The following is a 13,818-nucleotide window of genomic DNA, read 5'->3' as shown; positions in this document are numbered from 1 at the left end:
TGCATCAAGAGATCTCTGTGTAACACACAGATGTCATTTGTGTAATCCCCCTCTAACTATTGCAGAGGCTGATGGAATTTCTAGAGGCTATCTGCTTGGAAGGAGGACATGATAAATCAGTAACAGTGGGTGAGACCAGCTAGGACAGCAACACAGTGAATGGGGTGGTTTTCTCTCGAGGGGGTGTATGTGGGGTATGTGTTTGTGGGTAGTTATAAATCGTTTTACAGAGCATTTCATACCACAGAGCACGTGTTGAGCTTTTGACTCTCAATATAACAAGGCCAACCCTCTCAAACAAGTAAGAAACCTGTGGCACAGAAGTGGTAAGTCAGCTCAGAGGAATGGGGTGGGGATCACAAGAAAGGAAAGATGTCTGCATGTGGAGAAGGTGAAAGCCAACAACTCTCTCTAACAAACATTTCTCTCAAACCGGGTTACAGCAAGGAAGCTAAAAAGCCAAGATTTGGAAAAGAGAGGACCTCAGAAGCAGGGAAACACAGACAGTGCTAAAGATGTTAGCAAATATGTTCCAAAAAGCAATGTAATGTGAAATGCTAGTCTTTTGCTTTCCTGGGAAACAGGCTATGCTAGGGAACACCTGCATGGAATGAGCAGAGGTAACCAGCAGTCGTGTGCAGGCAAGCTGCTTGTCTGGCTGTGAGGCACCTCTTCCCCAGGCATTAGCCTGGCTTCTTCAGGAGTCAGTGCCTCGCCAGACCGACATCTACGGGACCCAAGCAACTGTTTCTCCTCAGAGAAGAGAGACACGCCACATAATGTGCCCAGCACATGCCACGCCCTTAAAGCCTGTCCTGCAAACTACAGCAAACGATGTATGGGACTTGCATTAACCTGAAATGATGGGGAACCACTGTGTGTCCCAAAGGAATGGTCCCACTATGGATACCCCATACTTACCTTCCAGTGTCTCACACTGCTTCCAAGTGCAATCTGATGGCAAACCCAATTGCTTCCTTCAGTTCAGACCTGTCTTGTCACAGACACAGAAGCACCATCCCATTTGTTTCTTGGTGAAATAATGAAATGCAGATATTTATGCCTTAGGATTTTCTGAAAAACTGACATTTTACCAGTCATAAATCATAAAGACAGTCATGCCTTTGCAAACTACACCCAGTAAAACTGGATGTACTCCGTAACTACTTGCAATCCCAAACATGCAGACCAAGATTATCTATTGAAATGCCAGGCATAAGTTATTCATTAACTAAAACCATTCTGTAATTTTATTGATATATTTTGTGGAGTTCACATATTTTTGTACAGCAAACATAACACTGTAGGCCACAAGAAGCTGCAGCACTATTGTTTAATAGCAGCAAGGTATATTTTATAATCAGGGTATGTGGACAATAAATAGTCTGTTTCTTTGGATGTGAATGTTTAAAATGAAGTTCTGCTGCAGCTTCATAACGTGATTGCTATTTTACAGAGCTTATACACAAAAATATATATGCAATCTTTTTGTCTATATTTTATACAAATACAACAGTAGTTTGTGAATACATTTTAAAGTACATATACATGATAAGCAACTCAATTTCCCATATCACAGGATAGCAAATTTTAAATGCAAGAAACATATACAAATTCAGTCTGGAATGCAGGGTTTTCTGTATTTTTTTTCTCTATTTTTTTGACTCAAAACTTTTATCATTAAAAACATTTTAGCATACAAGTCCAAACAATTTTTCCACTAGCTAAAAATATAATTTGAGCAATCCGAGTCAGGTTTGGGTGTGACATCATTCACCAATATACTCTTCCCAGTTTTTGTCTAAGGCTTTTAGTAACATATAGTATGTTCTTCACTCCACACCATATAAAAAGCCCACATTTAACACTAACTAGCAGTCCCCTATTTTTGTGAACAAGAGCTGGGCTTGTCAGCGTTTAAATTTGCATGTCCAAAATTTTACTTTTGCAAGTGCATATGAATACATTGTGGTGTTGCACAAAGTTCATTAATGACAAATTAAGTCACAGTATAAAAATATATCATACAACTATAGGTCTAGCATAGTCCTTTTTTTCTATGGGTAAAAATACATCTGAATGAGACAGGGAGGTTTGTAGCACCATGACAGGAGTTGTATCCCAAGTTACATTAGCAGCATGATCCAATATAACAATATTGCAGGAGTGTTTCTGAGGAGATAAACATTCACTCTGGTTCAACTGTACCACTGAAGCTTATACTGAAAAGTGTTTACATATGATTAGCAATAGTTCTGTGTCACTTCCAGGGCTAGATAACTGTTATCAAAAGACACTGCCTTCCAACAAAAGTAAGACACCCTTATTGCATAAAAGCTTTGGGACTACCCAAACACATTTTGAACTACTGTGGCATTACTTGTAAGTTGAGCATGATGCTAAGTAAGCTGTGGTTTAAACTGTACACTGGGGGGAAGCAGGATGGGCAGCTAAGCCTATAATGGTTTACTACATACCAGATAAGTACATATATTTCAGAGGCTTATCTATAGACTGAAAAGAATACAGGAGAAGCTGCTAAACCAGTGTATGAGACAGACACAACAAAGGATGCAGGATCCCCTTAGCATTTACGGATGAAGGATCAGGCCCAAAGTTAACTTCAGACAGCAGCATAGCAATGATAGGATATGATTAAAAAAATTCTGTATCAAATACTGCATGTTAAATATTTTTGACAAAGTTTACCATCAAGAACTCCAGAAGACACAGTTTGCAAATGGTGAGGACAAACTTCTAATTGTTTTTGACTGGTATTCAAAATGGCAGTAGAAGACAGTGTAGTTTGAAACATGTAAACCTAGTAAAAACCATTGTAAAACCCTTAAGAAAGACACACTGGTTCTGTGCAATATAGCAAATTGATAAGAAAACACTGTAAAAATGTACCTGTTTAAAATTACAATGTCTACCATTTTGTACACAAAGCATTATACCAAAGGCCTACATATATGTAATCTAATGGCACTTGAAACAAATTATAATAAAAGGTTTTATAATAAAAAGCATAACCTGTAAGAAATTTTCTTAAAAGGTTTAGGTTTTCTTTTTGAAAGTGCTATATCTTGTAATATGTGTAACATAGAGGTTGACCAAGCTTTATTTTAAAAAATATTGGCCTATAATACAAGTTTAGCTCACTAGGCAAATGATCCTGAAAATATGTACTCTTAACATTCATTATTAGCTTAATAAAGCAATCAGCTCTGGCTCATGTTTCAGTCAGTATATGGTTTTTAAAAACCGCTACTGCCAAATTAACAATAAATCACTCTATTCCACAATTTACTACTAAATAAAGCACAAGCAACAAGTACACAAAAATATATATATTAAAAAAAAAAAAAACAAAAAAAAAAACCAACAACAAAACAACCTTACTAGAAGTTTAGAAGTTGCACAAAGAGTGGTGCATGATCAGCCAGCCCTCCCCCCTCCCACCAAGAATCCACGGGAAATCAAGAAAATGGGGTTTAAAAACGGATGGTTTAGTAGTGGCCAATATTGACTCTGCCTAAGTGATGCTCAAAAGCACTCTGGTGGTGTTGGTATTGCTTAAAGGGTCAGTCTGCTTCCACGTTACCCTACATCCTAGTTCAGCTGCAAACACTCTGGGTGCAGCCACCCACTGAAACCCTGACTGAATGAGGTTCAATATCTTGTCTGAGGTCTCTATTTCTCAAGTGAAATGTACATCTAACTGCAAGTGAAATGTCAATCCCTTTTCAGGAAGCTAAGGCACAAAGTAGCGAGGGTTCTGGCTGCGCACTAAGAAACGGGTGTTGGCAAAGTGTCTGTGGGTTTTGTTTTTTATGCAATCTTTCAGCAGCTGGGGCTGATAACCAGTGGCTCCAGACTGGAAGTTTGTGTGCCAGAGGCTGCCCAGGGAGGCAGCGCTGCCCGGCCACGCTGCTGCAGGATGCCGAGCACTCGCAGCTTTCCTCTGCTGCAGGGAGAGTCGCAGATGCTCGGCTCCACGCGGGACACAACCCACTGGAGGAATTAAGTCCACTTATCTTCATCTCAGATTAAAAGGATTGAGAACCAGCCCGAGTTTTTCTTAGATGCGTTACGGTCGTTCATATAAACTAGAGTTACATTCGGCTGCATTCAGCTTGTGCTCTGTTCATCTGTGTTTTTCTTTCCTTTAGAAAGGTGAATGGAAAAAAAGCAATATTGAACAAATCATTCAACTAAAGATGTAAGCAAGCGAGCAATCTGTTTCACAGAAACCAGAGGAAGCAGTCGTGAAGCAGAGCTAAACGTCCACTTTGAGACAACGTGCTCCTAAACCCAAAATCTAGGAGCAGTTTGTGGAATTTCAAAAGGTATTTTCCTTATTAATACATCCTTATTTTAATGCCTTTGGAACACAAACACATTTATAAAAATGTTATTTTTCAGTAATAAAATTTAAATACACATATGTAAAAATAGTAAAACTACACCTGCATATTGCTCCTAGCATTAAAAAAAACAGTAGGAGCTACTGATAAAATATCCGGAGCATGAGCTCCTTAATGGGAGCAACTTTTGTTTCTGTGAAGTATATTTAGTTTAACCACTTAAAACCTTGTATAAATCCTCATTATTGTTTGAGAGATACTAATGTACTCAATTTCCATTTTTTAATTCCTCGTACAAAAATGACAAGGAAAATAATGTTACTGTTGAATTACAGCAAATCTAGTTTGCTTTTATGCATCACAGGGCTGGTTGTTTTTTAGGGTTTTTTTTCCTCTTTTGGTTATTAGGGGTTGGGAAATAGAATATATTGCATTAGGTAAAAAGTGGTGTAAGCAATATGCTTTTACTTCACTCCTAAGAGTCCTGTCTTTAAATCTTGGCAATGGGCAAAAAGTCCCTAACCAAGTACCCAGGTGTAGAAAGTGTGATTAACATCTAACTTGTTGCTTAGGAGGACATAACACACCATGTAACACAACTGAAAAGATCACTCCAATAAAAACAAAACAAAACAAAAACAAAACAAACTGGTAGTCGCAAATTTACATTCACTTTCTGACTGCACGCTAGTTTTGAACTGAAAATAGGTACACACTTTCTGGCTGGACTTGATCCACCCTTTGGCGGTGGCAGCGGGGAGAAGACTGACGCCTACAAATGTGAACACACTACTGGAAGGTTCCTATGCAGTACTCTTTCTACGCTACTAAAGAGAAAAAAAACAGCAAGTTAAGAATTAAAACAAAAACTGCGACAAAATATTTGCATTACTACATTACAACACTTTTATATTTCAAGATCAGCCATTAATTTTGCCTGTTTCCCTATACCAGAGTCACGAAAGCACAACAACACAGTTTCAAATTCAACTTGAAACATCTGTCATTTAGGCAAGCAGAGATTCTCTGTCGAAATTCTGTTCAGCCCTAATCGTAGAGAATTACACTAATTTTTTTTTCTTCTGTTATCCATAACAGGCCACCAAAATTTAAGCCAGAAAATGGCAAAATTCTAAACAACTTTTATAATGACTTCAATACAAGTCAAAATGCTATATATATGTACATGTGTATATATGGACTTCTATATATACACACACAAGTTTTCAGAAAAATCTGAATTCTATATTTATTTTAAAAATTTAGATTTGTCATATAGAACAGGTCAGATGTGTCACCATTTGGGAAGAGGATTTGTTTGGAAACAGACTGGAGAATTTTTTTCCCAAATCTCAGGAATCCTTGTGATACATATTTTAAATGGATTATTTGCAAATAGTAAAATATATTCAAAGGTAAAAGTGGCAGTTCTACCACTGACCTCAATAAAACAGTATAGCTGGTATGGTTGAAAAAGTTTTAAAAACGGGATGAGTGTTGCGAGTTTGCCTGGGATGACTTTCTACTGAACATTTTAAATGTGTAAATTGGCAGTGAAAATGAAAACAATACAATGAGACTGTTAAAAAAAACCAACAAACCAAAGTAAACACAGCTGAGAATAAACACTTTCAAAACATTTAAAAAAAGTTAATTTAAATTTCTTACTGGCTTCATGAGATTGGTACTGTACAAAAGCAGAGAATTTATAATGTCTTATAGTAGGCACTAAGTTAAAAATGGTCACCTAAGGCATTTCTACAAATAGACAGTTAACAAGCCAGCTTTGTACATCCTATTGGAAAGCTTGATGAAATCGTGGTAGGGTGGTGGTTGTGCTTAGACTGCTTGTGAAAGCTGCTGACAACGAGTGCAGAGGCCCAAGACCTATACTATTGCTAGGATCTTGTGGATCCTGGGTTTGTGGTGGAAGTTGAGTCATAGAAGAATGTGCCTCCTCCTGCGTGTAACTCATCCCGAGGTTTCCCACGGAAACAGAAGGATTGTAGGGAGGGCCATTTACAGGTATGAAGTTGAACAGCTGAGAAAAGTCCAATGATGGGGCGTTTAGAGGTTCGCTAATAGGAACGGAGCCCTTGGAAAGGGAAACTTCCCCCGACCCATCATCTAGTGGCCCTACTTGTGGATCCAGCCCTAGTTTTGATGAGGATGCTTGAGAATCCTGGGATGAAGAAGGCATACCACTTTGCAACTCCATTAAGTAACTTTCAATTTCCCCTTTCAATGGCTGTTCTTTTTCAGGCATAGAAATTGAGTATGAGGTAGTACCGAGCGGATATTTCAACGATAGCTGGTGAGAAGGGTGGACAGACTCCATATCTATTGGACAAGGCATTCCCAATGGTAAGGATGTGGCAACCATTTGGTGTGCAGATGCAGAACTCTGCATGGACTGAATCTGAGTGTTGTAGAGATTTAATTGCAAAGTGTTTGTAAATGGCTTTGATGTCAGTTCACTGGAAGGTAAAGACATCACTGGAAGCAGCTCATCCTTAATAGGCACAGAAACATTGCAGGTAAAGGGATCTAGAAGGTCCATTGGCTCTGTTTTGACCTTCAAAAGTTCTTGGTTGTGACTTTTCTTCATGTGGCGTGTGAGGTGGTCCTTGCGCCCAAATCTCTGTGCACAGTACTGACAGAGGAAGTCCTTTCTTCCAGTGTGCACTACCATGTGTCTGCGGACATCCTTTCGGGTGTAGAACCGACGGTCACAGTGTTCACACTGGTGCTTTTTCTCCTTCACTCCACCCGATGACTTGCCTGCATGAGTTTTTAGGTGCTCCAGCAGCACTCCTGTGCTTTCAAAAGTCTGCAAACATACCTTACAGGTGAGGTCACCACTTGTTGCAGCATGCAAAGCCAGGTGACGTTTGAACCCAAGCTTGGTATTGTAGTTCTTTCCACATTCTTCACACTTAAAGGCCTCTTTGTTGGGATTGTGTGTATGTAGGTGATTCTTTAGGTGATCTTTTCGGTGAAACATTTTCTCACAATAATTACACTTGTGGGTTTTCTCAGGAGAATGAGTAGCCATATGCCTTTAAACACAGATATATTCTGTAAGTAATTATTTTGATCAAAAAACACACGTGCTCATTTTTTAATGGCAGCTAAATACTACACTAAGGGCTGCTTTGCAACAGAACCTTTTAACTGAAAGCATGACACTACAAGGACAGTTTGACAAATTTAAATATAGCAAAACGCGAGCCATTTCTCTTAAATTGACACTTTAGCTTTGGTGGGTTTTAGCTACTGTAACAGGGGTATATGGGCAAGTATGAAAGTACTCGTGTAAAAGTCCATAGCCAAAGAACTTTCAGTCCATACTCTTTTTCTTGTGACAATTCCTTATACAAATGAAAATTCTACGCTCATTAAAAACAAAACAAAACAAAACAAAAACAAAAACAAACAAACAGAAAACAAAAGCAGAAAACAAATTAAGAAACAAAATCAAAGACATTAGCTTGCAAACTTAGGTAATTTAGAATTCTAGAAACAATCCAATGGCTACTTTAATTAACACATCCTCTCTGCAATCAGCTGAAGGCGTACAGAAATATATACTTTTACACGGCTTAACACGGCCAACATAAAATAGATAATAGAATCTGAAAGATAAATAGAGTTTAATACCTTAGTAATTTGTACTTAGAAACAAAGGCCTTGGTGCAGTCTTGTTGTGTGCACTTGTAGGGCCTCTCTCCTGTGTGAGAGTATGAGTGAACCTTTAATTTCTCAACACTGTTAAAGGCCTTGTCACACAGTTGGCAAGGAAAGTTTTTTCTTGGTTTGGTTTCACCACGCTTACGTTTCCCTGAAGGGACTTTCTGGGTATCTCTTACTTCTGACAAATCACCAGGAATGACAGTGGCCATCGCAGCCTAAACCAGGCCTTCTTGTTGGACACTTGGGAATTGCCCAACTCCACTAAATGATTTAGCTTTAGATGGCTTCTCAAGTTTCATGTGGTCGTAAAAGAAAGCAAAAGGGGACTGGAAAAAAAAAATAAGAAACAACTAGTTTGTAACTAAACTTATATTTTGAAGTTTACTTGCTATGTGATGCTTCTGAATAAAACTTAAAAATAAAGTTAGGTTCAGCTGGTCTAATGTAATACCTACAGGTTTCTTTATACTATTTGCTGCAACTCTTAAAACGCATTGCTCAGGATGAACAGATCCACATATGCCCTGAAATCACACCTCACAACCTTCCCCTCAAGCACTGATGGAGAACAGCAAAGTTTCTGTCAGATTAAGGGAGGCATCAGGCAAAGAGCTTACCTACCCAGGCACCTTTTGGCTTCTGATTTCAAAGGAATTACAGCTGTGCCTAGGTGTTTGCACAGACATCCCCCCACACATATGTACACACACACACACACACACACACACACACACACACACACACACACACACAAAACTATCAAAGTAGAAGTCTGTAAGCCTCACAACGTTTGAAAAGCTGCACAAAACGCAGCAGTACCCATGCTGACACTATGGAGGGCAAAGCTCATGTTCCCTTTAGGATGTACCTCCTTCCCCACGATTACTGCACATCTGCACATCTACTCTAGCAAAATGCTCGCACTGCCAGTGATGCCTAACAGCAGGTGAAATTCTCCTGTAAACTCACCCTCTGCTAAAAGAGACTCAATCTATGAATGACAGAAGTCCCATGGATTAGGGTTAGATTAGACAGATCAGGGTTTTATCAGCCCAGTGCTGGAGACCCCCAGCCTCCTCACGCTACCCTGTGAGACAGGAAGGCTGTAAGCATTCAGACTCAGGCTAGCTCGGGATGGAGGCTCCAAGTCCTGCCCCTGTGGCACAGCAAAATGTGAACTAAACTGGAGGCTTTCACTGTCAGGAGTGCATGATGTGATCCTCGTGTCTGACTTGTGGGTGAGAAGCTTTAAATTTGTCATCTGGTATCATATAGTGGCAACTGGGCACCTGCCATCACAGGGCACTCAACAGCCCTCCTTTGTCAGGGATTGCTGACAGCTTCGCTTCATCCTTGGAGCACAACTGCTACTATAGATACCAAAATCCTGCACTACCCATCGTGGGAAGGGTGGAGCCTGAGGTCTGCAGCAGTGGGGACAAGGAGGGCAGCAGGACAGCATTCAAAGCAAGCCTTTGGGAGGGCTGGAAAGCCCCAGAATTTGCACTTCTCCCTTGACAGTGCCACCACCCACCCCCAGCCCGGTGTGGTGGCTGGCAGCTGCTGTCCCCTCCACTCTGTGCTGGAGGCACAGGCACTGGGGCTGGGCAGGGTCCAGGGCTCAGTGTCCAGGCACAGCCACAGCCCAGCAGCAGGGCTGGGAAGCCACAGCTGCTGGGACAGGTGGAGCTGGGCAGCTGGAGCCGGGCAGGCACCACCAGGCTGCAGCTGCTCCAGCCCAAATCCACCTCCCTGCAACACAAACCAGGCTCTTCCCTGCTGCAGTGAGGGAGGGAGGCTGGGAGCTGGGAGGGAGCCTGAGCTGTCCTCTCAGCCCTGCTGAGGCTCAGCAGAGATGGAGGGAGCCAACTGCTCCAGAGAGGAGCAGAGAGCAGCACCCAGGTGTGCCAGGGGAAAACTACACGGTCCTTGCAAGTGCCCCAGCATGGTCCTGGCAGAAAGCGAGGAGGAAGGAAAGCCTGTTTTCCTCAATGCATGGCAGGACAGGAGAAGCAGGGAGAGGAAGAAGGGGAAGTGCTCTTTAATGTCTGCATTTTAAGAAATCCTCAGACTGAGACCTCCATTTGAAATATAACAGAGTGTGTCTTTGTCTAAGCCTTTTGCTCCCTCCTCCCCATTTTCCCTTGTCTCTGGAGGAGGAGAGAAGTACTGGCACACCAAGCTGGAAATCTGCTTCCTTTCAACCCTGAAGTCCTTGAATGACAGGTTAAGCTATGCTACCTCTTTTAAACAAGCAGTTTTGCAAGACCACCTTATTGCTTTACATTTCATAAGGAAACACTAACTTCTTTTAAAGCTACCTAGTGTGAGAAAAGGCATTTCTTTAAGGACGCACTTGATTTCAGATTTGTCTCAAACTAATTCCCACTCGTGGGATGAAGCCTGAAGACATCAGTTCCATGAGTGGGAAATGCACAGGTCTTCAAAGTATCAGCTTAATTTTACTTTCTGTTTCATAATCAACAATCTAGTTCACTAATTCTAGTTCACATGGAGACCTAGGAGCAATAATTTTCTTCAATAAAAGTAAGTGAAGACCAGTTCCAAAGACTTCAGTGAATCCACCAATGTAATCAAAAGGAGAGTCTGACTAACATCAAAGTTGTGATATATCTGTGGATTGAAAGATGTTTTTTTTTAAATATAGGCTTTAATCAGAATCTGGTAATAAAATTATTTTCCTTCTTCTGTTAATGAACACACTGGTCTTCAATGCATATTGGCCTGAATGTAGAATGAAATTCTGCTTTAGGCTAATCTCTCTTGACAAATGAAGTTCAGGAGGGAGAAAAAAATCCAACCTGACCTACAATTGCACAGAGTACTTTTATACCACACAGGAACCTCCATGAGACCCACCACTCAGAGCTGAGAGCACAGCAGTCACAGCCCTCACTGCATGAGCAGGGCTCACTTACAGCCCCAAGGGGGAACAAAAGATCCAGCCCCTCTGGCCCTGCTGCCAAATCCACACCTAGCCTGAGACAGGGCAGGCAGGATCAGCAGAAAAGGCAAGGGAACAGCCTCCAGATGCTGCATGAGAGTGGCACTACTGCAGCCATGGTGGCTCCAGAGCTCAGCAGCAAGTGGACTCTGTGCCCAGGCAGTGGCAAGAGAAGCGGTGACAGCAGGAAAGATACAGGGAAAGAGGATGAGCCACCACAGGGAGGGAGAGTGGACAGAACCTGGATGGGGTGTAGGGCTAGGGAGGCTCAGGGAGTGCTGCACAGGCATTGGGAATATCTAAGGACATGAGGATAGAGGTGAGCTAGTAACACTAGGGTGGGTGGGAAGCAACTGAACATGCATCAAGCTGGGGAGATGCAGGATATGAGGCCATGCAGAAGGGTGCTCTGCAGAATCTGATGTGATGTCAGAAGCAGCCTTTGTTGTGAAACAGCATATTAGACTTAACAAATTAACATCTGACAACTTCTCACTCCTTTTCTCAATGGAAAGATCACACCTCAGGCTGGAGACCATCCTATATTCAGGCCAATATAACATTACTGTTATCTTCTCCAAAATTTCATGCAACCTAGCTGCCATACCAGTCAGAACATTCACAGGGATGAACAATTTGGGTTTTGTTCCTCTACAATCAAACTAATTAAGCTGACTTTGAACTGTGTTTAAGTGTCCTTAAAAATGCATCATTAGAACAAATATAGTGTGGATCCAATCTTTTACAATGACAGCATTTTATTAAAAAACATGTATGCACTATTATCTCAGTATCACTTCTCAATAGGTGAGGCAATTAAGAACGTCAGTATTGATCTCTGAATAGCAAATAACCACTTGTTTTCCTCTTTTGGGGGTGTGGATATATAGACTGAGCAATGGAGATAAAACTTAAAAAAACCACTGATCCTCAAATATTAATTTTTCCAAAGACCAGCTGAAAGAATTTTATGAGTAAAATTGCCTGCTTGTGTCTCAACATATTATCACTTAAAATCCACATTCTTACTGGTACTTTCTCAACTGCAGGATGAATGATTATATGCAGTATCAAATATAACAAACACATTACACAAAAGCTTATATATAATACTATTTTTAAAGAAGCATATACTTAGAGCAGGATTAAAGCAGCCTCTGTTCAATGCACACCTGATGTTTGCCCACTAAAGTCCTCAGATTTTGGTCTTAACCAGTTCCGCTGACTCTTCTTGGAGGAAACCAGAATCCAGTACTTCCCATTTTTACTGGTCTGAAAAACAAAAGGAACAATGGACTAGACTCCAGCGAAACCATGCATTCATAAAGGCTGTGATGTGGCAAGACCAGGGGATTGGAAAGAATTGGAAAGGAAAAGTTAACAGGGACAGATCCAACCCATGCACAGAACATTATATACTGTTAATTATGAACTGTAGGAATCATTCTTGCATTATCAGTAGCAATTATGCACTTCAATTTGCAGTATACTTACATAATTTCAACTAATGCTATGCTGGACAGTGACACATAAAGAGATAAAATTAGACAAAAGCAAAGGAATTTTCATAAAGTTTAAAAAAAAAAATCCACAGACCACAAATAATTTAGATGTAACAGCAAAACATGTGAAATGCTGGGCCCAGACTTGAGTTTCTTACTCAGAAAGGACTGAATAAGGGAAGATTCTGGATTGGGCCCAACTTTACTAGAACCTAATGCCTTCATTCTGCTTAATTATACAGGAAATAGCAGCTTAAAAGGTGACCTGCAAAGGAAAATAAAATTAATTTAAAAAAAATAATAAAACCTCTTAATGATGAACATGCTACAGGTAAATCCCAAAGGAGGGCAAGTCTAGGTATGCCTGAGCAAACTGAAAGGGCCTTTTTGGAATTTCCCTTATATCTCGCTTTCCCCTGCCATCATCCTTTTGTAAATTCACAGCAGGTCTTCCTTTTCCTGCTAGAAGGCCTCCTGGATGACACAGGTATACACAGAAAACATGTTCAGTGCCTCATTGTAATGGGGAGGTTTATCCTGTGCAATTCTCCCAGATGTGCAAGGGCAAAGCCCTGTACAGGGCTCATACCCCACAGCAGGCTGAAGCTGTTTGGCAGGAGCCCTGTAGTAATGTAACATTTCCCTCCACACAAAACCTTTTCCCTCCTGGCTTCCCATTCATTCCAGAAATCATTCTTTCTTTTGATACAGAGTTCAGCTCTGCACAGCCCCAGCATCCTCTGTTGGTGAGCATGAATGTGAGCAAACAGGTGTCCCTGAACACCTATGAATGTCAGAAGTGCTTCAGAGCAAGCGAATGAAGCTCTCTGATGGCTGAGGAACATTTCTGTGGGGCTTTGTACACACAGGCAGGAGACAGAAACAGCTCCAGCCCTTAAAGAAGAAGTTCTGTTTTCAACTAATGAGCACAACCCTCACCTCCACTTTTGGGGTCCCCAAATCATCTTGTTAAAGGGAAAAAAATGCTGGTGACTCCTTACCTCCTCTCCCAGCAAGACCCTTACAAATCCATTCCCCTGCAATGCCCATCTCAGTATCTTCCACTGCCACAAAGGAAGAGTTTAATTCTCCAGATGTTTCTACCAATGTACTACTATTGTTAAGTAGACAATATTTAAGACAGACACATAGATGTAATGGACTAAGTCCTCATGGACTTAGTTCCTTCATTATTTTTATTTACAGATTATTTCCTGTTTGGAAAAAAGATCCCAACAAATCCTGTTAAAATGTTATAAAGTCCTCTCAGTGGCATTTAATTTTCTCTCAA

The 13,818-nt window shown here is 40.9% G+C and overlaps 1 protein-coding gene across 2 annotated transcripts in view; it reads right to left on the bottom strand.

Annotated features, from left to right (window-relative positions):
• Positions 1-1,772: 1,772 nt before the first annotated feature.
• Positions 1,773-13,818, bottom strand: part of PLAG1 (PLAG1 zinc finger) — a 51,109-nt gene continuing 39,063 nt past the window's right edge. Inside the window, exons 2-4 of one of the 2 annotated variants that reach the window (XM_056483797.1) lie at positions 12,198-12,297; positions 8,028-8,386; positions 1,773-7,426 (exon numbers count right to left, since the gene is read on the bottom strand). In XM_056483797.1, the coding sequence (XP_056339772.1) occupies positions 6,163-7,426; positions 8,028-8,269 (1,506 nt within the window). In that variant the 5' untranslated portion in view covers positions 8,270-8,386; positions 12,198-12,297 and the 3' untranslated portion in view covers positions 1,773-6,162. The remainder of the gene's footprint in view (positions 7,427-8,027; positions 8,387-12,197; positions 12,298-13,818) is intronic. The other variant, XM_056483798.1, reaches the window with a different exon arrangement.

The sequence above is a fragment of the Oenanthe melanoleuca genome, chromosome 2, assembly GCF_029582105.1.
Source record: "Oenanthe melanoleuca isolate GR-GAL-2019-014 chromosome 2, OMel1.0, whole genome shotgun sequence".
NCBI lineage: Eukaryota > Metazoa > Chordata > Aves > Passeriformes > Muscicapidae > Oenanthe > Oenanthe melanoleuca.
Note: the sequence above shows the minus strand (reverse complement) of the source record. Positions and strands in the feature narration are given on the sequence as shown.